The sequence below is a fragment of the Raphanus sativus genome, chromosome 7 (genome assembly GCF_000801105.2).
Source record: "Raphanus sativus cultivar WK10039 chromosome 7, ASM80110v3, whole genome shotgun sequence".
NCBI classification, from domain to species: Eukaryota; Viridiplantae; Streptophyta; class Magnoliopsida; order Brassicales; family Brassicaceae; genus Raphanus; species Raphanus sativus.
Window position 1 is genome coordinate 12,464,930 of NC_079517.1, and position 25,814 is coordinate 12,490,743.

At 31.1% G+C, this 25,814-nt stretch overlaps 4 protein-coding genes across 4 annotated transcripts; 1 reads left to right on the forward strand and 3 right to left on the reverse strand.

The window, feature by feature from the left end:
• The first annotated feature begins 2,295 nt into the window (after window positions 1-2,295).
• On the forward strand, window positions 2,296-7,314 carry LOC108814299 (phosphoethanolamine N-methyltransferase 3). Its single transcript, XM_018586840.2, has 11 exons — window positions 2,296-2,428; window positions 3,862-3,983; window positions 4,659-4,796; window positions 4,866-5,003; window positions 5,431-5,574; window positions 5,655-5,765; window positions 5,857-6,001; window positions 6,189-6,469; window positions 6,560-6,721; window positions 6,805-6,858; window positions 6,959-7,314. The coding sequence occupies exons 1-11, from the start codon at window positions 2,377-2,379 to the stop codon at window positions 7,130-7,132; spliced, it is 1,521 nt and encodes a 506-aa protein (XP_018442342.1). The 5' UTR covers window positions 2,296-2,376; the 3' UTR covers window positions 7,133-7,314.
• Window positions 7,315-7,601: 287 nt separating this feature from the next.
• LOC108816665 (uncharacterized) lies at window positions 7,602-14,151 on the reverse strand. The gene is made up of 5 exons (XM_018589230.2): window positions 13,750-14,151; window positions 8,580-8,749; window positions 8,215-8,494; window positions 7,957-8,105; window positions 7,602-7,878 (listed from the first exon to the last, which is right to left on the reverse strand). The coding sequence occupies exons 1-5, from the start codon at window positions 14,133-14,135 to the stop codon at window positions 7,733-7,735; spliced, it is 1,131 nt and encodes a 376-aa protein (XP_018444732.1). The 5' UTR covers window positions 14,136-14,151; the 3' UTR covers window positions 7,602-7,732.
• Window positions 14,152-17,005: 2,854 nt separating this feature from the next.
• On the reverse strand, window positions 17,006-19,889 carry LOC108816342 (uncharacterized). The gene is made up of 5 exons (XM_018588915.2): window positions 19,504-19,889; window positions 18,049-18,218; window positions 17,684-17,963; window positions 17,410-17,558; window positions 17,006-17,334 (listed from the first exon to the last, which is right to left on the reverse strand). Exons 1-5 carry the CDS (start codon window positions 19,863-19,865, stop codon window positions 17,174-17,176), a joined length of 1,122 nt encoding a protein of 373 aa, XP_018444417.1. The 5' UTR covers window positions 19,866-19,889; the 3' UTR covers window positions 17,006-17,173.
• A 455-nt stretch (window positions 19,890-20,344) lies between these two features.
• Window positions 20,345-22,981, reverse strand: LOC108817231 (uncharacterized). The gene is made up of 5 exons (XM_018589875.2): window positions 22,558-22,981; window positions 22,283-22,452; window positions 21,921-22,203; window positions 21,688-21,836; window positions 20,345-20,656 (listed from the first exon to the last, which is right to left on the reverse strand). The coding sequence occupies exons 1-5, from the start codon at window positions 22,965-22,967 to the stop codon at window positions 20,502-20,504; spliced, it is 1,167 nt and encodes a 388-aa protein (XP_018445377.2). The 5' UTR covers window positions 22,968-22,981; the 3' UTR covers window positions 20,345-20,501.
• Between the last annotated feature and the right edge of the window lie 2,833 nt (window positions 22,982-25,814).

Sequence of the window (25,814 nt, forward strand, 5' to 3'; positions counted from 1 at the left end):
GACACCCCAAAATAGGGAAAATACAAAATATTAAAGTAAGAAGAAAATAGGAATGATTGGGGGTGGGGATCAGAATAGGCTCGTGGTTAGGAGTAATAATTCGTTAGTGCAGTTATTTAAACCCTAGATCATCGGGTGAAAATAGTAAGATCCCATAATAAAGTTTATATAATCATTGCATAGCCATTTTGTAAGATTCTTAACTAATTTACACTGTCATTTGCCAATATTAACTATAACTAATCGCCATGAAGTTACATATAATGGAAAAAAGTTACATGTAATGAGTGACCAGGCAAGTATAATGGTTAAGAACTGATTTAGAATTAATGGAGAGTAGGCTCGTTACTATTTAAAACCACTACCTACTCTATTCATATTTCATACATGTAGTGAATTCTTTGTGGTCGTTTCGTCAAATATATATTTTTTCCTTTCTCTAACTGAATTTATATTGTTTGCCGGTTGAACTCTTTTATCACATTGTGAAACCTAAAACTAGTTTAGATATACGTCCTAATCACCTATAAATTATATTTATGTATTATTTAACAGTAAAACTTACATCCGCGCTGATTACTGAATCACTATTCGAGAAAATACTATGTTAGCGGCAATTGCATTTGCTATTTTAATTGTGTATTCAATTATTCATCACATTTATTTAAAATTTCCAGAAAAATAAACATAAAACCAAGTTGTGGTCCTAAGAAATATACTAGTAGACCCACCAACTTACCATTATATATGAATGTTAGCACTTAGCAGTGTCAAGTGGTGCTTAATTTCTTTTTTTTCCACATTTTTCTCTTAGCTTTTGGTTATTTGTTTCTTATAAAACCAATGTCATCTTTTTTTTTTTGAAAAAAACCAATGTCATCTTGATATTTTGATTTTTCTTGTTTACGATAATAGTTTCAGTATCTCGCTAACCTAACGGACAATGCTAACATTTCTAGAATCTTCATAGAGGTCAGAATCATGGATATTCAGATTTGTAGATACTATAAGGCTTCTACTAACTATTGATATCAATATTTTCAGTGGAAAATAAATACATTTAACAATATTGCTTTCCAACTAGGGCAACCGTTTCTAGCAATGTGTAAATATTTTTACGTCAATTAGCCAACTATTCTTATTTATTGAAACGCAGTTGGCCTAAATATATGGATATCTGATGTTTTAATTTTTAGCTCGCATAATAACATAACCGGATATGTGTTAGTTGATTTTGCATTACAAATTTACGACTGTGAATCTTGATTTCTAATTATTTTTGTTGGCGCTATTTTTTCAATTTTTTTTATTTTCAGTTTATGTTTGAAAATCTCATTAGTGATTGGTCTCACAAATAATTATCTATAAATAAGAGGATAGGGAGGGAAACAAAGGATGTGGCTCTAAACCATTGGAGCAAAAGATTCATTTCAAAAGTTGCCCATTCGGAGCATCTTGGGATCACCGTCTGTTCGCTACTTCTCAAAGACTATTAACTGTTACTCACTTACTCTCTAAACAGTGCTTTATTCCATGTTTGTCTTTATAACCTCACATTTCTAATCACTAAGAAAACGTTTAAAGTGGCCATCATAATCACTGAATCCAACTTGAAGTAAGTAAACGAATCTGTGAATATAAACAATTTAGAATCTATTCAACTATTATTTGTCTGTACCAGTCTTAAATAAAAGTTCTTCACTCTATATATTGGGTGATATAGGATATCTATTTCTATATATAACGGTTCATTCTTATATAGGTTTTGATGCTTGAATTTCTTAATTATCATAAAATAAGCAAAACAAGTTCTTAAGGAGCTACACCTACACACAAGCTAAGCTTGAACCTTATTTAAATGGTCCTTAACTCCAAGAACCCTAGATTATTTCATTTTTAGTAGATGATGGTTTTCATAGCATCAACGTATTTAATTACAAGGTGGAATACCTTTTCATTTTGTTTTGGTTATATATGGAATCTTTTGTTTCACGGTAGTGGAAAGCATAAACATTTTTTAATAAATGAAAATGTTTAACTTTCTCTCAAAAACTAACTTGCTATTTAACCTCTCGCATTTGGATATCATCGTTCAAATTAGTTAATAAAACTTGTTGCCAAAAATATTTTGGACATATTTTCTTTTATAGTAGTATTGTAATTTCGTGTAAGAAAAGGGAAATGGTAAATGAAAGATTTTTTTTTTCGATTCTCCAACCAAAAGAAAATAATATACAAAAGAATAATAAAATAATCACATTTTTCTCTATATAATGAAGATCAGAAGAACAGAATGAACAATACAAAGAACCACAACACCAAAAAAAATCGTAAACCTCTGATATTTTTTTCTTCTTTTTGTCAATAGTGAACCAAATGGCTCACATTCACACTAATGGCAACATCTCTCCTTCTTTCCCGAACTCATGTAAGTTTGCTTTCAGTTCTGCTGCTCACAGATATAAGGAATCATACAGTATCATCAATTTACAAATACAACAGCGATTTAAATCCTCGTTCAACCCATCACACAAATCAATTTAATTATCGGTCAAACATTAACATATTCGGATTTGTACCTATCCACTTTCATTAACTTCTACTGATCATGATGTTCTTTATTATTACTTTTTTCTTTCTACGTAAACGATCTTGATAACATATAATATTTTTTTCTGGAAAATTACTGCAACAGGAAATGTGGATTATTTATAGACACTATTATTTAACTTAACTGTTATTAGACCTGTAAACATGGCCCCTGGGTATTATACTTTATAGATCTCCTTGTATAGAACCCTTTAACCAAAAAAAAAAGATCTCCTTGTATATAATTTAAGTTCCGGAGATCATATACATTAAAGCCTTCTTGTATACTATAATTTAGTTGCGGTATCAACCTCTTTTATTTGTTGTAGTATTTTGTTTTCACCTAAATTCAAAAAAATTATTTTGTTTCACTAGTTTTTCTTTTTGTTTGATTTTTTTTTTGTTTCACCAGTTTCTTTTTATAGGACTTTTGTCTTTAAAAAACTTGGTTTTCATCAGTTTAATCTTCGGACTTTTGTTACCAGTTTTCTACCGGCTTAAAATCTTACCATGTTTCTATCACCCACTTATATTTCAAAAATGAATCTAATATTCTTAGATGAAAAATATAATTTAGGTTGGGTATCCATTAATCATTTGAGAGGAATATATCACCTATTACCATAAATATTTTAGCTTTTGATGTGATAGAATTTTAAGTGTTCGATACACAAATATTGAAAACTGAGTTTCTACTTTCTAAATGATAATTTCTGATTTTCGGTTTGTTAGCTTGCTTATTACGTAATTGTTGTCGACGTTTTATAAGATTCCTTGGAGTTTTGCCCCTTAAAAACTATATTAGATTCCCTGGAGTTTAATAAAAATAATAATAGTAACTATCGACATGTCAATTTTCTTTTCTCTCAACGTGGAATAGCTAGGTAATACCTGATTTAAAAATATAATTACCTAATAAAAATCGACGACCCCTTTCAGCATAATTAATATATATGGTCATAAATCATAGTTCCGTGGGACACACTACTCTTGTGCATTAACATGTGAACAGCCAAATCGGACGGTGTAGGAAATACCACGCTTCACACGTAATGACGAACTAGATTCTCCAAACGGCCCAAACGCCCTTCACCTAATTTCCCGTATTTGAATTTTGGACCCCGCCATGATAAAGAAAGGTTTTCGGTTCAGTTGATCATAAACCGAAGGATAACCGGAAAGACGCTTTTCGAAATCCATATTCTTGATTGATTTTCTGATTTTGGGAGTCGTTTCTTGATTGATTTGCTGGTTGTGGATGGGTATCCTCAGATTCAGGGGAAGAGCGTGAAATCCAGAAGAATTACTGGAAAGAGCACTCTGTGGGTTTGAGCGTTGAGGCCATGATGCTTGATTCCAAAGCTGCTGACCTCGACAAAGAAGAACGACCTGAGGTTAGCATAGAGCTGTTATCTTTCTAATTCCGATGAATTTGAATCTCACTTTAGTTGATCAGAAAATATTAATGGAAATCAAAATCGATCCAAAAATTTGTGGATACATATATGTGTTCAAAACTACTTTATCCAAAAGATTTATATCTGGTAAGAATCAGTCCGAATAGACTTCAAGGAAAAAAATGATCAAAATATAGCTTTTTAATTTATTTCATAAAAGATAGATTTTAAGGAGAAAAACGATCAAAATAAATTTTATTAAAAAGTAATTATATAATTATACCTATAGGCTAACTAATCTATACATATTTTCAAAATAAAAAGACTATTTTAATCATTTTTGAAACTATTTTATGGCAAAAACTTAAAATTGACTGTTTGAGAGAATTGTCCATGGAACTGAAGTTTAAAATAAGTTTAAAATGTTTGATTCAATTGTTTTTCTTTTTTCTGTTTTTCGAAAAAAAATTGATGGATTTTGAGTAGAAAAAAAAGAATTCAACATTTTAAAAATATTTTTATCAAGTATATAAGATTTAGAATCAAACCGATTCAAAACTAAGTATAACTAACCGGAACCAAGCATAAACTTTGACATGTTAGTTTCTTTGTTCTTTGCTCTTTTTGCCATTTGATGAAAGATTCTAAGGCTTAAATGTGTGTATGTACCAGATACTCTCGCTCCTTCCACCGATTGAAGGGGAAACTGTGCTTGAGTTTGGCGCTGGCATTGGTCGTTTCACTAGTGAGTTAGCTCAGAAGGCCGGCCAGGTCATTGCCGTTGATTTCATTGAAAGTGTTATCAAAAAGGTTTAGTTCACTGTCATGCTTGTTTCTTTCTAGCTACTTACAGTTCCCTCATGAAAGTCTTCTCTGCAGAATAAAAACATTAATGGGCACTACAAGAACGTTAAATTTATGTGCGCTGATGTCACATCCCCGGATATGAAATTTTCAGACGAGTCTGTGGATCTGATCTTCTCTAATTGGCTGCTCATGTATCTCTCTGATAAGGAGGTAACCACTTAACTGATAACTTATTACTGCGGGAACCACTTTAGAACAGTACACACTTGCTAATATTTCTTTGCCTTCCTAATTACAAATCTAAATCACAAAGCATATGAGTTTGACTCAGCAGCCTGACATGTGCTAAAGACGGAAAAAATATCTATTAGATAATAAACTATTGAGTTCCAAAAAAAAAAAAAGATAATAAACTATTGGTTCTAAGAAATTTCTGGCACCAAATTAAATATCATAAGACTAATAATATTTCTCAATAGTCTTAATTTCCGTAGTAATATATTCCACCAAGAATGTTTTACAACATAACGAAGGTAGTCAATCAATATAGATTGACCACCTGTCCATATTAAACTTCGCTGTATCAAGAGTGGTTGAAGACAAAGCTAATGTTCTTTTTCTTTTATTCAATTTGAAGGTTGAAGATTTGGCGAAAAAGATGTTACAATGGACTAAGGTTGGCGGGTATATTTTCTTTAGGGAGTCTTGCTTTCATCAGTCTGGTGACAACAAGCGGAAGTACAACCCAACACACTACCGTGAACCCAAGTTTTACACAAAGGTGTGCTATATATATCTGTCTGTTCTTCCCTTTTCTAGAGAATATAAATTCTGAATCCTGCTGCATAAATTCTTTTCCAGCTTTTCAAAGAATGTCACATGAATGACGATCTTGGGAACTCGTACGAATTCTCTTTGGTTAGCTGTAAATGTGTTGGAGCTTATGTGAGAAACAAAAAGAACCAGAACCAGGTAATTAATTAAGATTCTTCATATTATTTATTAAGCCACCCTTTTGCTGGAATGGGATTCATATATTAATTATACTTTTCACAAATTTCAGATCTGCTGGCTTTGGCAGAAGAAAGTCAGTTCGGATAATGACAGAGGATTCCAACGCTTCTTGGACAATGTCCAGTATAAGTCTAGTGGTATCTTACGCTATGAGCGTGTCTTTGGACAGGGGTTTGTAAGCACAGGGGGACTTGGTATACTCCTTAGACATCAAGTTTGTATAACTTTGCAGTGTTGATGAACTTAATGCCTAGCCAAACAACATTTGTATAACTGAAGCTATCTATCTACTTGTCCATTTTTACTATAATGGGAAAGTGAAGCTATCTTTCCTTCCTTCTTATTATACAATGTTTCTTTTTGTTTTGACCTTTGATATAGAGACGACAAAGGAGTTTGTGGCCAAGCTGGATCTGAAGCCAGGCCAGAAAGTTCTAGATGTTGGATGCGGAATAGGAGGAGGGGACTTCTACATGGCTGAGAACTTTGACGTGGATGTTGTAGGCATTGATCTATCTGTAAACATGATCTCTTTTGCCCTCGAACACGCCATAGGACTCAAATGCTCCGTGGAATTCGAAGTAGCTGATTGCACCAAGAAGGAGTATCCTGATAACACCTTTGATGTTATTTACAGCAGAGACACCATTCTGCATATCCAAGTATATGCTTCCCCATTGTTTTAGCTAAATTTCAGGATAATCGCTTTCTTGTTTTATTTCCATTTTGTAAATGATGGTCTTTACTCTTAGGACAAGCCAGCACTGTTCAGAACATTCTACAAATGGTTGAAGCCTGGAGGGAAAGTTCTCATTACTGATTACTGCAGAAGCCCCAAAACACCATCTCAAGATTTTGCAAACTACATCAAGCAACGAGGCTATGATCTTCATGCTGTACAAACATACGGTCAGGTATACATAGATAGATCCTTTTTCCTCTCTTCCACTTAAAAGAACCAAAAAAAATCGACTAAACCTTTACTTGGGTCAAATAGATGCTGAAAGATGCTGGATTCGATGAGGTAATCGCAGAGGATAGAACCGATCAGGTAAGAAACGATTCTCTACATAACCTTCTTCTGAAAATGACCCACATGCTTAAAAACCAAAGTACTTGCCATCTATTAATTTTTCTGTTTGATTTATTAGTTCATGAAAGTCCTGAAACGTGAACTGGACGCAGTGGAGAAGGAGAAGGATGAATTCATCAGTGACTTCTCTAAGGAGGACTACGAGGATATCGTAGGTGGGTGGAACTCAAAGCTACTCAGGAGCTCAAGTGGTGAACAGAAGTGGGGCTTGTTCATCGCCAAGAAAAACTGATTGTATGGCGTGCTTAAAAATTTAAAACAAAACATAAATAAATTTGGTTATGTAAGATACATCAAAACCAAGTTCCATCTTATCATCTCTTCAAGCTATATATGTTTCTGCTTTTCTTTAATCATATATGTATCATGTATGTATATAGTTTGGTGTTTAGTGTTGTGTTATTTGATATCTGATCTGATCGATCAAGTTTTAAGCAGAAAAATGTTGATGTGTTTTGAATATGATGTGACCCGGTAGCTTTAGTCAGCTGGAAATCCTGTCCAAAAGGATTTTAGGATGCAAAATATTGTCATATATCTTATGTTCTTTTGGTCCTACTGATTTATACTTTGAAATATGAAATCGCCTCTAATAATAAAATATCTCTAATTTGGTGAAAGACGTTGAATTTTTGTGTGGTTTGCTTTATCACTGTATTATATGTTTTCTGTATTATTTCCTCACATCCGTTAAAAGAAAAGCTCGGACTCTTTATTATTGGACGGAAACAGAAACAGTGATACAAAGTGATATAGTAATTCACTTGGAGTTACTACCAAGTATCTCCTGTTACGATACGAAAAAACAACACACGTACGAGTCACGATTATCTTAAGTCTTAGAGAAGGCCAGGATCTCGACTTCAAATCTGATGACATCGTTGACGAGGAAACCTTTGGACGTATCTTTGATATCTGCAAGAGGTATAAGTTTGTCGACACCCCATCCATTTTCTTGTGCATTGGGCCATCCCTCCACTTTAGGAACACATCAAAACATAATTTAATATCTTTCAAATAAGCCTAATCAGTTTTTCATTTATTATTGGTACTGACCTTGTTTCTCTACATTATTGGATGGGGTCTGGTTAATAACTCTAAACTTGGCTTTCACGTAACCCTTTTGGTTTGACGCACTCAACAAATAGAGTGACAACGAATTACCCGTTGCAGATCCAACTCCATTTGGATACACTTTCAATATCCTACACAAACATCACATAAGTTATTACATACTGTATATATAATACATCACATAAGTTACTACATAGTGTATATATATGTGTGTATATTTATATATGTGAAGATAGTCACCAGTTTCTTCCACCGGAAGAAAACGTATCAGAAGTGTAAGAGACATGATCGCCGACAGAGAATTTGATGATTCTCCAATCGAGAACAGGATCACGAATGTTTTGCTCATAAGAGACATCTTCCCATGCAGAGGGTTTAGAAACCACAATGTCAACGCCAAACACACTTTGTCCGCCGTTGAAAATGAATCCATATGCCGGATTTTGGTAATACCCAATCTCAAGAAAGGTTAGCATTCCATATTGTTGTTTAAACAAATGAAATCTCTGCGCCTCCGTCGCTGCAAACCGATCAAAACTAGTTAAGAAACCACAAAGATTAGAAGGTACACAAATGTATCACCCTCTCTCTAGGTTAAGTAGTACCATGGAGCTCATGGTACGTGTCTGTAGTGCTTTTATAGGTGAGGAATTTGATCCATGCATACACTTCGTTATGAGTGGTGATGAGGCTTGAGTTATCGATTTTTACGTAAAGCGAAACGTATCCACCCGAGCCCTCTGGCTTGTTCGCGTTTGGGTAGATGAGGAACGTCCTTATAACATATTAAGCAGAACGGATCAAGTTAAATATAGTTAAAACATATACAAACTAGATTTTAGATTTTGACGAGAACTATAGCAATGCGTTAAATGAACTTGACACAACTTTTTCAAGGGAGCTAAAATTGTGCGAAAGGCTTTTTTTTTTGAATAACCCGGTGTATCCTGGCATCCATCTAAGTGGATCCAGACTAGCGGCGAGTGCCCGCATCAGCCTACGTTATCGGCCAGAGTACGCCTTAGTCACCGGATGATGGGGGAGCCCAGATTTTAAATTTAACCCCCATGGCCAGCGGGATTCGAACCCAGGTCTGTATTGGGGCCGAAGCTTTCTCAAGACCACTAGGCCGTCTTCGCTTGATTTAATTTTTTTTAATTCTTAAGGACTCTAAATTGGAGAACACCATTGATATTCTATTTTGATTAGAGTCCTTAACTAAAAAAAAATTAGTTTAATAATCCTAAAAACTCCAATGGTGCAAAAGGCACAAAATCAGTATCATACACATTTGATCATATTACATGTTTTAAAATTTAACTTTTTTAATTCCTAAGGACTTTAAATTGGAAAACACCATTGACATTCTATTTTGATTAGAGTCTTTAACTATTAAAAAAAATTAGTTTAATAATTATAAAGACTCCAATGATGGTAACACCATTGGAGATGCTCTAAAGATACCTGCATCGGTTGAAAAAAAACTAAGTCTCTCATAAATTAATATTAAATCATAACTACTATAAATACGGTAGCTGTAGAATTAGTTTCTTTAGCTTCTACTATAAATACGATAGCTGTAGAATTAGTTTCTTTAGCTTTTTGATAAATCTCTTCTACCAGGTATTTTTCTTCTCTCTTTCCTTTTTTTGTTTTCTCTTTTTCTTTTTATTCCTTAATTTCTAAAAAAACTCATCAAGAGACCATCAATGCTGATGACCTAAACAATATATATCTATGTACTAATATTAGTATTTAATTGTAGGATAATTAGTTTTTGATAATCTATACTAATAAAAGAGACTATTTGAGTTTCCAGAAAACATCCACATTAGCATAGAATCCTTCTTAAAAAAAAGATGTGTGGCATTACTATAAAAAATAAATAATAAATAAATATACAATATAAAAATAATAATTAAACATACGATATAATAAACATAATTACATTACATATCTATCGTAATATTATTATTTGGTATAAAAGTAAAAAAATTGAATAAGTAAATATACAATTTAGAAATGAAAAAAACTAAATTAAATTTCTATCTGAGAAATGTATGGTAAAATAAATAATAAGTAAATTAAAAATATAAGAAATATAAATAAATATTAAATTAATAAAATGGAATATTTGAGGTTTCAGCAAGCGTCCACATCAACATAAAATCCTTCTTCGAAAAGAAAACATATGGCATTACTACGAAAAAATATAAAATATAATAAATAGAAAAGTTACATCAAACATCTTATGAAATATTATCATTTGATATAGAAAACAAAAATTAAAATAAGTAAATATACAATATAAGAAAAAATAAACAATAAGTAATTGTACAATTACAAAATTAAAAAAACTAAATCAAACATCTATCTGAAAAATTTATAGTAAAATAAATAATTTAAATATTACATTGAAAATATAACGTAATATTATATAAGAAAAACTAAACAATAAGTAAATATATAATATAAGAAATTGAAATATTACATTGAACATCTAACGTAATATTATCATTTGATATAAAAGCAAAAACTTAGAATAAGTAAATATACATTATAAAAATATAAACAATAAATAAATATACAATATCAGAAATGAAAAAAAACTAAACTAAACATCTCTCTGAAAAGTGTATAGGAAAATAAATAATAATTAAATATAGAATATAAGAAAAAAAATTAAATTAAACATCTATCGTAAGATTAGAATAAATAATAAATAATAAGTAAATATACAATACAAGAAACAGAAATATTACATTAAACATCTATAGTAATATTAGAATAAGTAAATATACAATATAAGAACAAATAAATAATAAGTAAATATGCTATATAAGAAATAAAATATTACATTAAACATATATCGTAATTTTATTATTTGATATAAAAGCTAAAAATATATAATAAGTAAATATACAAAGTGGGAAAAATAAACAATAAATAATATATAATATAAATATAAAAAATAAATTAAAAATCTATCTGAAAAATGTATAGTAAAATAAATAATAAGAAAATATACAATATAAAAAATAAATTATTTACGTGGAGAACTATTAAGTAGAAGTGTAAAAAACATTCTATTACAAACAATAAATATAAAGCATTCATATATTCACAAAAACATACAATTCAGAATACAACGTTCAAAAGAATAGTTATATAATTAACATTTGAAAATCAAAATAGTTCTCCACGTAAAAAATTATAAGTAAATAATTTCATGTAATATACAATACATGAAATTATATATGTTTTGATATATGTTACTCATTGTTCTATTATTTTCTAAATATGTGTAAATATAATATATACATAATTAGATACGTTTTGCTATATTTTACTCATTGTGCCATTATTTTCTATTTCTAAAAATAAATGGTTAAACACCAATATTTAACAACAACAAAATTCATATATCGCAAAAAATGCTCACATCAATATTACAATACTATAATTTTAACCTAAAAATATGAAAACATTCTATTACAAACAATAAATATAAAGCATTCATATATTCACAAAAACATACAATTCAGAATACAACGTTCAAAAGAATAGTTATATAATTAACATTTGAAAATCAAAATAGTTCTCCACGTAGCATGAATTAGCCCCTAGTGTTTAGAAATTTGGTCGAATTTTTCATAAAATTAATAATCCTACAATTAAATATTAATATTAATATGTACATACACATATACCTATTTTTAAAACCCCAATTGTAGATATCCCATTGAAGATGCCCAGAGAGCACTTCTACTTATATGTTCTACATATACATACACATATTCTGATCCGAGAGACGTCTTGAAACCTGTTGTGAAGCGAAACAAGGACATTGCGTTCTTTGAGAGAATGTGAATTGGAACATCCTGAGTTGTGATATGTGAAAATGTCTAAGAAAATTGATTTGGCTACCTATGTCACTAAAGTACGTTTATCTTTTCCACCACACACATGTTTTAGAACGCCAGAGTTAATCATGTTTGGGTTGGAGTAATGAAAGGATAAATGATCTATCAGGAAGCGATTCACGTTATCTATCTTATTAAAGCTGAAGTACAATTTCGGTGTATTTGGATACTTGGATAAGAGTTTTTAAAAAATTTGGTGTGTTTGGAAACATGGATTGTAGTCTTTTAAAAAAAAAAAATTTTGTTTGGAAACAAAGATAGTAGTATTAAACAGAAAAATTAATGGACTTAAGTTATTAAGTCCATTATAAAAGATTGTTGTCAATATATATAAGAAAAATACAATACAAAACCCAATTTGAAATACCAACTCAAATTATGGTTTTTATATTTCATATTAAGTTTTTAAAATATAATATATGTAATTATTTATATGATGATACGTATTAAATACTATTAATTATATGATTACTTATATGATGGTACATATAAAATACGATTAATTATATGATGAAATTATACGATATATAATAATGACTAAGGATGAGTTTTCAGACATCCATACGGGTTTGGTTCTGATCGGTTTGCGTTTCGGGTTTTCGGGGTCAAAGATTTCAGTCCTATTAGGATGTTTCTAAATTTTTGTTTGAGTTTGTTTCGGATCTTTGCGGGTTTGGTTTGAGTTTGGATAACCTATTTAAATTATTTTTAAAGTTTTAAATCACTATATATTTTAAATTTCTCAAAATCTATAAATAAAGTAATATATTACCTATAAATTTAAATAACATCTGTCAGAATACCTGAACTTAACATATCAATTGGTTTGATTTAAAATTTTGGATACGGAATCAATAATTATTTTAAGTATTTTTGGTGATTTGAGTATACTTTAACTATTTCAGATATTTGTTTTTGACTATCTATATATATATTTTCAAGTATTTTAAACCAATTTAAAAGTATCATTCTTGATGTTTTATATACGTTAAATATAAAAATAATTAATATATAAGTATATAAATCTATTTTTAGATAAATTCAGGTACACGAATACTTCGGTTCGGATCTAATTCGGTTCTCTAACTAACAAAATTTTGAATAATTCGAATATTTAATCAATTTATGTTCAGGTTTGGTACTATATTTACGGATTGGTATCAGTTCTGTTCCTCGGATTCATTTTGCCAAACCCTAATAATTACATGAAAAACAAATATCATCATATTTTAAAAATATACATCCGCAGAGGTGCAGAGCTCAAAGTCTATAATCATTTATTTTAACAACAAAATATGTTGATTAAAGAGCGAATAAAACAAAACTAAAGAAATACATAGTTTATCAGAGACTCTATGTGTCGAATTTATTATAAAGAAAATTTTATTAAAATAAATAAATTCAATAATTACAAACAAATAATATATTTTACAAAATTGAAAAATAATACCCGCGCTTTCGAAGCGCGGGTCAAAATCTAGTAATGCAATTAAGGACAAAACACGAGGAAATGCCATGTAGTGATTGAAATGTCAGTAAACAATGATTTCAAACCTTTATAAAATTAATAGACCGATTGTGGATAGAATGGGACCACAGAACCGAGTAAACGAGCATGGGTGGTCCATTACCGTGGACGGTCTAGACGTTACAGATTTGTTTTTATTGGTTGCTATATTGTATAATTCACCTCAAGTCTAAATAATTCTTAATGTTAAAAAATAGCATGTTAAAAAATAGCATGTGTTAAAATGTCACACATGGGATGATTCTATCTACACTAATATATATAATATTGAGGAGGTGGACTTGTGAACTTATAATTTATAAACGAGAACCAACGTGTACGTACCAATTGTATCCACCGGCTGAGAAAGGACGTGACTCGTACTTGTCACCGTTTTCTTTGACCAGGTTCGCCATAGTGGCAAAAGATTCGAACTTCACACAGTACGAAAGTGGAGGACGAGTTCTCGTTTCTTCCCTTACTGTTGTCGAGAGCGTGTGGTGATTCCGAGCAGGAACAGAGACAGAGCTCTTCAAGTCACATGGAAGTACCCCTAATTTCTCCATGTCAAACAATCTTTCTTCTATTACTGCTCCTGTCTCCGTTAGGTTTTGAAGGTTATAATAAGGTTTTGCAAATCTTACTACTCCTACAACAAAAACAAGACAGAAGAAGCAGTAGACAAATACAGATCCATAGTTGGTATTTTTCTTCTTTTCCTCGGTATACATTTTTCTTTTCCTTTTCAAGTGTATCTCTAACGGTTTATGTGTTGTGTATATATAGAGTCATAGACATTGAGTTATTGTAGTTATCCATCAATATATGTCACGAATTAACACGTTTATAGTATTTTATTGCCAAATACTAGCAAATCGTGTAAGATAGTGACACTTGTGTATTCACGAGTTGTTGGACCGTACTCTCCTATTTTCTTTTCTTTTAGATCCACTTTTAGATGCGGTTTCCGCGCTGGCACATATTCATATGATAATATTAACACCAAAAATAACGTTCTTACAACCCAAGTTAAACAACCAAAAGAGTCAACTATGATCAGTGCAACATATTTGCTTACTAATCAATACCAAAATGTTGAGACCACAAATTATTAGGGATATTACATCCCACATCGGGAATTCTAAGGGACATCAAGTAATATATAAAGGGTTAGGGCCAATCCACTAATTGCCAATTGGTTTTAAGTTGGAAGCCCATAATTAACCCGAATCTAACATGGTATCAGAGCGACAAGATCCAAGACAAAGACACAAATAGGAGACCCACTCTATACATACGAATGGAATATATTTTCACATGTGACCCTTTTGAGCAACGAAGACACAAAGAAAAGATAACAGACTAAGAAGAAACGGGAGCTCTGTCCACCTCAAACAAGAAATGAAGCCAACTACACGAGACCCTCTCGCCACATAAATATATATCCAACTGTGACCCTCTGAGCAATGAAGTTGGCAAGACGATTAGAGGAAACAGACTCAAGAAACATTTTCCATTCGGGAAATGAACATTTAAAGCATTTTCAACGCAAATATCTCACAAAATATATTTGCATTAGAAAAATTATAACCAGAAACGTTTCTCATTTTGAAAAAATTTGTTAACCAGAAACATTTCTCATTTGAGATTGCTTTTAGTACAAGCAAATGAAATCAGTTTTGTGTTCAGGTGTATACGTGCAGTATTTTTCCAAAATATATTTATAATCTCACTCAGATTACATAGAATTATTAGATGTGTTAGTTTCTTAAAAATGTATTGATCATCTTGATCATACAAAATTTAAGATTTTGGTTTAGTTATTTGAATATCAAGCTGCTTCTGAAGAAAACAACATAGCCAAAACAAAATCATATCACTAAATAGATTTTTTTTGGTCTAGTTACTTTTGAACCATCATCTTAGTTAATATGGTAATCCTACTTTGACACGAGGTAAGATATCTAGTTCATTTTTTCTGTCCAGCTCATCTTCCTATTTGGTTACATTTCTTTGTATAACTGGGACTTAAATTGTATGTTTGTTGCTCTGATAAAACAAAACTAGGAGTCACTGGTGATGATGAATCATAAATAATTAATAATTAATAAGGTCATTACCCTGAGTATATTCAAATACATATATAAGAGAATTTGTTTCAGAGAAAAAGTTGCCGCAAAATGACGACTCTAATTGGTAATCATCGTTTAATCGCAGAATCATGAAAAAAATAGTTAAATTGTTGAAAAAATTAATTAAGCCGTGTCAAATTTTAAAATCTGTAGAATGATTGGTAAATAGATCAAAATACTTTATATGATATTCACTTTGTTATAAATTCACTTTATTATAAGAAAAAAACAAATATCAATAATTAAACTAATTGTTACGAAAAAAAACTAAAATTCATTAAAAGTACTTTAGTTCTTATTATAAATATTTAGCTTATCTTTCAATATGTTTTAATAATAGGTTGACATTTTTATAGTAATATAAAATAAATTAATTAAAAGAATTTGATCGACACACTATTGGTCATGAGGCTTGAGTTATCAGATATGGATCTTAGCTTAACGGAAATGCATCCATTCACGTTTTATTGTTTGTTTCCATTCAAGTAAAGTACGACCGATTTTAGAGCATTGCAAGATCATTTAAAAAAAATTAAAACAAGAATACTAGTTAGAACAAAGTTATATTACCTTCTTAGTAGAATAAAGTGTATATAGCCTTCTTAGTAGTTAAAACTTAAAACAAAGACCTAAATAAGTTTAGTTTTGTAAGATACATCAAAACCCAGTTCACTTCTATTATCTCTTCAAGCTACACATTAGGCCTGGGCATCCGGGTCTTCGGGTCGGGTTTTGTCGGGTCCGGGTCTTTCGGGTCCTCGGAATTTAGACCCATATGGGTATTTATAATTTTTGGGTCGGTTCCGGGTCGGGTCTTGTCGGGTCCGGGTCGGTTTGGATCTAGAATTTCAGTACCCGTAAAACACCTATAATATTCGGGTATTGTTCGGATCCGGGTCGGTTCGGGTATATAAAACTCGAAATACCCAAACTGGACCCGAAAACTCAAAAAGTACCCAAAAAATCGTAAAAGTACCTGAATATTTACTTAAAATCAGATCTGAAAACTCAAAAAATATCTTAATACCCAAATTATATTTTCTGAAAATCTAAAATTACACTCGAAATTTGAAATTTTACCCGAAAATACGAACCTAAAACTTAAAAAAAGATTAGAAATACCAAAAATATACCCAATCACCCAAATATACCTAATATATAAAATAAATCTCGGGTATTTCGGATACCCGATCGGGACTCGGTTCGGGTCCGGGTCTTACCCGAGACCCGCGGATCCAAAATAAAAAAACCCATATGAGTACTTATAATTTTTCGGGTCGGTTACGGGTCGGGTATTTTCGGGTCGGTTCCGGGTCGGGTCCTCGGGTCCGGGTAAAATGCCCAGGCCTACTACACATGTTGCGTTCTCCCTATCACTATGAGCTTTTCTTTAATCATTTATATATCAAAGCCTACCAGTTTTGTATTTAATGTGATATTTTGATATATGGTTGATCAAGTTTGACACAAAAAAAAACTCGGACTCTTTATTATTGCACTGAAACATAAACAGAGTGACTCAGTAACTGGCCACCCGTGATAGTAATTCACTTGGCCACCCGTGGAACTATCCCCGTTGGATTATTATAGGAAAAACAACACACGTACAAGTGATAATTTTGGGATTATCGTAATGCCTAGTTAGAGATGGATTTGGTTCTAGAGAAGGCCAAAATCTCTACTTCAAATTTGATGATATTGTTGACGAGGTAACCTTTGTCCGGGTCTTCGAGATCTGCAAGAGGTATAAGGCTGTCGACACCCCATCCGTTTTCTTGTGCATTTGGCCATCCCTCCACTGCAGGGACAAATCAATACTTAAGTTAACATCTTTCAAATAAGACATAAGTTTTTTTTTTTTTTCGTCACTAACCTTGTTTCTCCACATTGTTGGATCCTTTCTGGTCAATAACTCTTAACTTGGCTTTCACGTAACCATTTTCGTTTGACGCACTCAACAAGTAGAGTGACAAGGAACTACCCGTTGCAGACCCGACTCCATTTGGATAAACTTTCAATACCCTACACATACATCCCATAAGTTCATACATACTTTATTTATTTATTTTTTGTGTGCCCGGTTCATACATACTTTATATATACACATTTATATATGTATATGTAAATACATATGTGGAGTGACTCACCAGTTTCTTCCTCCGGAAGAAAACGTATCAGAAGTGTAAGAGACATGATCGTGGATAGAGAAGTCGGTGATTGTCCAATCGTGAACAGGGTCACGAATGTTTTGCTCATAAGAAGCATCTTCCCATGCAGATGGTTTAGAAACCACAATGTCAACGCCAAACACACACTGTTCGCCATTGAAAATGAATCCATGTACCGGATTTTGGTAATACCCGATCTCAAGAAAGGTTAGCATTCCATACTGTTGTTTAAACAAATGAAATCTCTGCGCCTCAGTCGCTGCAAACCCATCAAATTAGCTATTTAGTCTGAAGAATTACTACAAGTATGCCTCCATCTCTCTAGAGTCAAGATCAGTTAGTACCATGGAGCTCATGGTACGTGTCTGTAGTGCTTTTGTAGGTGAGGAATTTGATCCACGCATAGACTTCGTTTTGAGTGGTGATGAGGCTTGAGTTATCGATTTTTACGTAAAGCGAAACGTATCCACCCGAGCCCACTGGCTTGTCCACATTTGGGTAGATTAGGAACGTCCTTATAAAATATTATGAAAATGGTCAAATTATCGATACTATTAATTCTTCAACATGTCCAATTGATATGGGTTAGGTCCAATTTAAAAAAATGGCATCCAAATATAACTAACTAAAATAACCGTATAATAATAATAAGAAAACTGTCAAACTTAATATATAGTCAACCTCCATAACCACTAAGGCACTAAGTCCTATTTTTAAGGGCTACAAATATTGCAACATAAATGTACGAATATATATATTTTTGTTTCATTTTCCTTACTCTTTTACTTCACCTATTAATTATCCTATATCTAATTCCAAAATCATAGTATTTATTTAACAACCAAAAATATTCAGGAATCAAAATATAACCGCCTTCTACATATACAATATGGACTAATATACTGTATTTATGTATTTTTTCCTTACTCCTATTTTATAAAAAAAAATGGATATGTATGTATACGGGTAGGTTTTCTATGGAAGGCTCTTGTGCTTGAACTAAATTTTACAAAATATTAATAACTTTTTAAGTATTTAAATGTTTATTGTAAATAATAAAATTAAATTTTAAATCTAAAATAATCTAAAAGTAAAACATAAAATTATAATTGATAATTGATAACAAAAATAAACTAATATCAAATCACAACAATTAGATTTGTTAATAGATTCATAATCCACAAGATCATATATATATATATATTTTATATAAAAACCAAAAAATCTAATTTCCTAATTAGAATACAAACATATTCTAATAATATAATTAAAAATCCAAATAGTTAATAATTAAAAATTACGTATTGGTTTAACCAGTGGTTCAACTGGTAACCGAGTTTTGAGTTTTAGCGGATTTCCATGGGTTTTACTGGGTTTCCGTGGGTTTTACCGGGTTTCGTGGGTTTTACCAGATTATTAAACAATGATGTTTTTCCTAAAACTCAAACAGAATTACATACCAGATCCATGGGTTTGCCGGTTTAATCGCGAATCCGGATCGGTTTCAAAATATTGTGTACAAGTGTATAGTTATATAACATCACAAATTCAATATAATTATCAAAACTTTTAACTAATAATTTTTTAAATATAGTAAATATGATTACAAATAAAACACAAATAAAAAATTAAAAACAAAAAATATACCCGGGCGGGTCAGAATCTAGTATACAGTTAAAGCTTAAAACATATTCAATTAGATTGTAATGAGATATACAGAAATGTGTTAAAATGTCACACATCTAACTGTGAGACGAAGACGATTCTCAACTTATAAACCACAACCAACTTGTACGTACCAATTGTATCCACCAGCTGAGAAAGGACGTGACTCGTACTTGTCACCGTTGCCTTTGACCAGGTTCGACATAGTGGCAAAAGATTCGAACTTCACAAAGTAGGAGAGTGGAGGACGAGTTCTCGTCTCTTCCCTTACTGTTGTCGAGAGCTTGTGGTGATTCCTGAAGATAAACGGAAGCATTCCTGATTTATCCACGTCCAACAATCCTTCTTCCATTACTGCTTCTGTCTCCATTAGGTTTTGTAGGTTGTAATAAGGTTTTGCAAATCTTACTACTCCCACAACCAAAACAAGACAGAAGAAGCAGTAGACAAGTATTGATCCATAGTTGGTGTTTTTCTTCTTTTCCTCGGTAAACATTTTTTTTTCTTTTTTCGAGTGTATTTGTAAAGGTTTATGTGTTTGTGTATATATAGACTTGAATGATTGTACTTACTTCATTAATATATGTCACGAATTCACACGTTTCTAGTATTTTATTCCCACATACTATCAAAACGTGTAAGATAGTGACACTTGTGTATTTACGAGTTGTTGGGGCGTACTCTCCTATTTTATTTGGTTTTTCAGTGTTGGATCCACTTTTAGATGCGAGTTTGGCGGTGACACGTATTCATTTATATACGACCGAGATTTATTATTACTAGCTAAGAGCAACCTCGAGGAGGTTGCTATGTAAACAGTCAAAATTAGGACGTTCCTGAATCCTAATCTAACCCAATATTATGCAAAACCGGTCAAATTATATAACTAATAATTACGATAATTAGAAACACGAGAAAACGTAACTAATCGTGTCATTCTTCTAATTGTCTGACGTTGGCAATCAAACTCATCAATTTTGACATAGAAAAGCACCAACTTTTCATTATTAAACAGATACAACAAAACAGTGAACCATATTGAAAGTAATTCACTTGGTCACTGCGGAATTATTACATAGTGGAGATATTCGGTTTAAACGGAAAAAGAGTGATTGTGGAATCATCTTAAACCCTAGAAAGAGTCAACTTTAGAGAAGGACAAGATCTGAGCCTCGAATTTGATTATGTCGTTGAAAATGAAACCTTTAGCTGGGTTTTTGATATCTTGGAGTGGTATAAACTTCTCAAAACCCCATCCGTTCTCAGTTGAATTGGGCCATCCTTCCACTATTTAAATACGAACAAATCAAAAGTTATTATTTAACCTTTTTTCTCAAATCCCCTAGTCTATATTTGAGAATTGATTTTGACATGTGTCATCATCATATCATATTAAAGTCTATATTTGAGAAGTGATTTTGACATGTGTCATCACCATATTAATTTTGAAAAAAAAATTATGACATGGCACACTAACATTGATGACATGGCTTGAAGTAAATTATGACATGGATATTTACATTTAGTGTTGATTTATATTTAAAATAATTTTTTAAAATATGGTAATAACTTATAGATCATTATGACATATTTACATTTAATATTGATTTATATTTAAGATAAGTTTTCTAAATATAGTAAATAATAAATTAAATAGAAATATAATAATAATTAAAATTTCGAAATATTATTTAGCTATATTTTTATAATTTTAATTACAAAACAATTCTTCAAAATACTATGCATTTTTTTAAGAATAATTTTTAAATAGTAACATGGACATTTACATTTATTATTTATTTGTATTTTTAGTAAGTTTATAAAATATGGTAATAACTCATAGATCATCATTAATATAGCAATAAATAATATGATGTTATAAATATAAATATAATATTATTTTGGAATTTTCAAAATTTAATTCTATTTTATAATTATTATTACTAAAACAGTTTTTCAAAATTATACAGTTTTTAAATGTAATTTTCTAATCCAATACTATTAGTTTTTTAATATCCATAAATTTTAGAAAATTATTTAGTTTTATGTTTTGATAATTATACACTTAACAAAATTTTCTCTTACAATTACAAAATTTGATTTAATATATTTTAACAAAAAGATATAAATTAAAGAATATTTCAAAATTGTAATTTATATATATATATATATATATATATATACATATATATTACTAAATATACATTGAATAAAAAATATTTTCTGCACATTGTGCAGGAAAACACCTAGTAAACCTCTAAATAATAAGTACAAGAGGAATGAAACTATGTAAGGAGACAACAAAGCGAGATACTAACCCTGTTTCTCCTCATGTTGGGATCGGATCTGGTCAATAACTCTCAACTTGGCTTTCACGTAACCTCTTTCATTTGATGCACTCAACAAAAAAAGTGATAACGAATTGCCCGTTCCAGTCCCAACTCCGTTAAGATACACTTTAAATGCCCTATATATATGATAACAAACCCATCACATACTATATAATATATCTCTATATATTTAGAATATTTAATTATAGTGAGGAAGTGACCAGTCTCTTCCTCCGGAAGAAAACGGAGGAGAAGTGTAAAAGCGAGCAGAACGTGTAGAGACGTTGGTGATCCTCCAATTGATAAGAGGGTCAGGAATGTTTTCTTCGTAAGAGAAGACTTCCCAATTCTCAAAAGGATTAGTAACGAGGATGTCAACGCCAAACACACTTTGTCCCCCGTTGAAAATGAATCCAGAGTTCACATCCCTGTAGTACCCAATCTCAAGAAACCTTGACTGTCCCCATTCTTGTTTAAACAAATGAAATCGCTGCACATCAGTCTCTGAAAACCGATCAAATTAATCATTAGACTGAAGCAAACACAAAAGAACAAGAAAATCTTTCTATAGATTCATTAGTACCCTGGAGATAATGGTACTTGTCTATAGTGGCTTTGTAGGTGAGGAATGTGATCTCTGCATACACATTTCTTGGATTGTCGATGAGGGTTGAGTTATCGATTCTTACGTACATCGAAACGAATCCACCCGAGCCCTGTGGTTTATTCTCGTTCGGGTAGATTATTAACGTCCTTGTAACATTTTAAGCAAAAATAAGGTCAAATTTAATATAGTCAAAACATTTACAAATCAGAATCTTAATGACTCAACACCAAAAATGTATAAGATGTACGTACCAGTTGTAACCACCGACGGTGAAAGGACGTGACTCGTACTTGTCACCGTTTTGTTTGACCAGGTTCGCCAGAGTGGCAAAATTCTGGAACTTCACGCAGTACGAAGATGGAGGACGAGTTCTATCCTCTCGCCTTATTAGACCCGTTAGCTTCTCGTGGTTTCGAGCAGCAACAGAGGCAGGTTTCCGGTAGGAACATGGAAGCATCTCTGAGTTCTCCACGTCCATGAATCCTTCTTCTACTACAAGTGCTGCCGTCCCCATGACGTTCTGAAGGTTGTTGTAGTAAGGTTTTGCCAATCTTGCGACTTCCGCAACGAGTACGAAACAGACGAAGCAGTACAAAAGGATTGATCCATAATTTGGTTTTCTCTTTTCCTCTGAAGACATTTTTTCTTTTCTAGTATGCATGTCTCTAACGTTTCTTGTTCTGTGCATATTTATAGACAATGCAGAAGCTGCTCTAAAATTTTGAGGCCGTAAATAATTTGTCCCTCTTTTTTGTTTCATAATATTTAGTTTTTTTTTTGAGAAATAATATTATTTTTTTAGAAAAAAATATTACTTTTTTGTTTCACAATATTGGTCGTTTTAACTAAAAATTAAAAAAACTAAGAAATCTATTACTCTTAAAAATATAGTTTGATATATAAAAAATTGTACAGTTTAATTGGTCGCACAATTTACAATAACTATAAAAATTATATAAATATGTGAAAACAACAACAACAAAATCATTACATTATGAAAAGAAGTGTACAATTTTTATTTTTTAAAAATTAACAATTTAGAAGGCTATGCTTATATATTTAATCTTTTAAAAAATTAGAGACTCAAGGCAAACGTTTTTTAGTGAGCTTTGTTAATGCATATATGTCACGAGGCAAACGTTTCAAAAACCAGAAGAATGTTCGTTACAGATGGAAATGAATTCTTGCCATGATTCTCTGGACTCTTTCATATCTTCTTTTCTTTTTTCTTTTTTCTTTTGATCAATAGACTCTTTCATATCTTATCTTCTACTAAACATCCAATATTTTATTGCCAAATGCTAGCTGACTGTTGGTTATAGAATTAATTTCTCCGACCTGTTGTGAAAAACTAGTGATCGAGCAGAAGACTCATTTAAATAGTTAGGTACACGATGAGCGTCATTTTAAATGTGTGTTTCAGTACATATATGTAATGTAGGAATGTATTTAATTAAATCTAATACTACAACATAAAATTATTTAAAAAAATACATGATAAAATGTTAAAATACAAGAAAATAGCACAATATTTTTCAAAATTATTTTTGTGATGCTCCATCTTCGGCTACACAAAATTTGTTTGGATAATATTTCAGAGATTTTGGAGATTCCATAGCAAATTTATCAGGCTATTAGTATTGTTGTAATATTTAAATATGTGTCACAATTTTTGTTTTCATGTACCTTTTATAAAGAACTTTTATTAAGTTTCTTTTGTAATATTTTTGTTGTCTAATTGACTAATTTTAGTTTTAAAATAATATAATATAATTTTATTTAATTTTATGTGTAAAACTTGAATTTATAAAAATAAAATCGGAAATAATTATGAGATATTAAAATTCTAAAGACTAAAACGATAAACAAAAAATATTTAAGAATCACTATAATGTTTAATTATTTGTAAAGACCAAAATATAAATAAAAAAATGATTTGAAATTTTAAAATTTAAAACTTTAAATTTGAGTTTTTGAAGTTTCTTTTCGATGACCAAAAAACTACGTACATGAAGTTATAGAATTTTTTTTAGATGCTCTTCCAGGAACAGTCTCCTCTCCAAACAACAAAATTATGCCTTTTCTGATAATCTATATATATGTATATGTATGTATATATCGACGTTTCTTATTTTTTACATACATTATTTAGTCCTTATGAAAAAAGCCTAACCTCACAAGCAGGCAGATTGTCAGGATAGATATGTGAAAACAACTTAATTTGAAACAACAACAAAAAATCATTAGGTCATGAAAAGAAGAGTACAACTTTTTATTTAAAAAATTTAACAATTTAGAAGGCTATGCTTATATATATATTAATTTTAAAAAATTAGAGACTCAAGACTAGTGATACACTTGGTTATGTTTGTGATCTGCTATGCGACAATTGCTATACTAGTGAGCTTTAATGCATATATGTCACGAGGCAAACGTTTCAAAAACCAGAAGGATGTTCGTTACAGCTGTTAATGAATTCTTGGCATGATTCTCTTGTCTCTTTCATATCTTATCTTCTACTATACATATCCATTCTTTTACAAGATGACCGTCATTTTAAATGTGTGTTTCTAAAACTAAATTTTTTATTTAAGAACTGATTTTCAATTACTCCTATATTTCTTTTTATTATTATTCTATTACTCAGATATCCACTGAAATATTATTCTCTGAATTACCCGCTGCCGATCCAACTCCATTTGGATAAACTTTCAATTTCCTACATACACATCAGATACGTTACTACATACGGTATATAATACATCATATAAGATAATATATACTGAATTAGCAAAAAAAATATGATAATATATACTGTATATATGCATCACATAAGTCAATACATAATGTATATATATGTGTGTGTATATATGAAGATAGTCACCAGTTTCTTCCTCCGAAAGAAACCGTATCGAAAGTGTAAGACATATGATCGCCGACAGAGAATTTGATGATTCTCTAATTGAGAACAGGATCAAGAATGTTTTGTTCATAAGGGACATCTTCCAATATGTTAGAGCATTAATATTCCACAAAATCAGTAAAAACTGTAACAAAAGTTGCGAAACAAGAAACGATCTTGGTATGTTTCTGAGACTGTTTGCGGATCCCACTGATACGTGGCGATCTGCGATTAGTTCTTTTTAATTTTTTTTTTAAATTAGAGAAAACCAAAAATAAAAAAAAAATTAAAGAAACCCAAAACACAGATTCAGCGATATTAATGCTCTTAGAAGGTTTAGAAACCACAATGTCAGCGAAAGGTTAGCATCCCATATTGTTGTTTAAACAAATGAAACTGTCTGTATAATGGAAATGTTAGCATTCCATTGTGGTTTAGAAGGTATCAAGAACAAGTTCATATCGTTAAATCTTGTTATCTTCTATGAAGCACGGGGACAACAGTTTGGTTAATGTATCCATACCAGAAACGTTTCCGGGACGGAAACACCACAGAAACGGCACGGGGACACTTCGGGGATGTGGTAGTTCATTTATGAATGTTTGA

Bases quoted from the DNA above. Each gene is read 5' to 3' on its own strand.
- LOC108814299 (XM_018586840.2), top strand. From the start codon at position 2,377: ATGGCTCACATTCACACTAATGGCAACATCTCTCCTTCTTTCCCGAAC. The intron at 4,797-4,865 runs GTTTAGTTCACT...TCTTCTCTGCAG, and splicing joins TTGAAAGTGTTATCAAAAAG to AATAAAAACATTAATGGGCA. The intron at 6,722-6,804 runs GTATACATAGAT...TGGGTCAAATAG, and splicing joins CTGTACAAACATACGGTCAG to ATGCTGAAAGATGCTGGATT.
- LOC108816665 (XM_018589230.2), bottom strand. From the start codon at position 14,135: ATGTATACCGAGGAAAAGAAGAAAAATACCAACTATGGATCTGTATTT. The intron at 8,106-8,214 runs GTGACTATCTTC...ATGTTTGTGTAG, and splicing joins TCTTCCGGTGGAAGAAACTG to GATATTGAAAGTGTATCCAA. The intron at 7,879-7,956 runs GTCAGTACCAAT...GTGTTCCTAAAG, and splicing joins CAATAATGTAGAGAAACAAG to TGGAGGGATGGCCCAATGCA.
- LOC108816342 (XM_018588915.2), bottom strand. From the start codon at position 19,865: ATGTTTACCGAGGAAAAGAAGAAAAACACCAACTATGGATCAATACTT. The intron at 18,219-19,503 runs GTACGTACAAGT...ATATTTTATAAG, and splicing joins TCAGCTGGTGGATACAATTG to GACGTTCCTAATCTACCCAA. The intron at 17,964-18,048 runs GTACTAACTGAT...ATGGGTTTGCAG, and splicing joins CACGTACCATGAGCTCCATG to CGACTGAGGCGCAGAGATTT.
- LOC108817231 (XM_018589875.2), bottom strand. From the start codon at position 22,967: ATGCATACTAGAAAAGAAAAAATGTCTTCAGAGGAAAAGAGAAAACCA. The intron at 22,204-22,282 runs GTACTAATGAAT...ATCGGTTTTCAG, and splicing joins CAAGTACCATTATCTCCAGG to AGACTGATGTGCAGCGATTT. The intron at 21,837-21,920 runs GTCACTTCCTCA...TCATATATATAG, and splicing joins TCTTCCGGAGGAAGAGACTG to GGCATTTAAAGTGTATCTTA.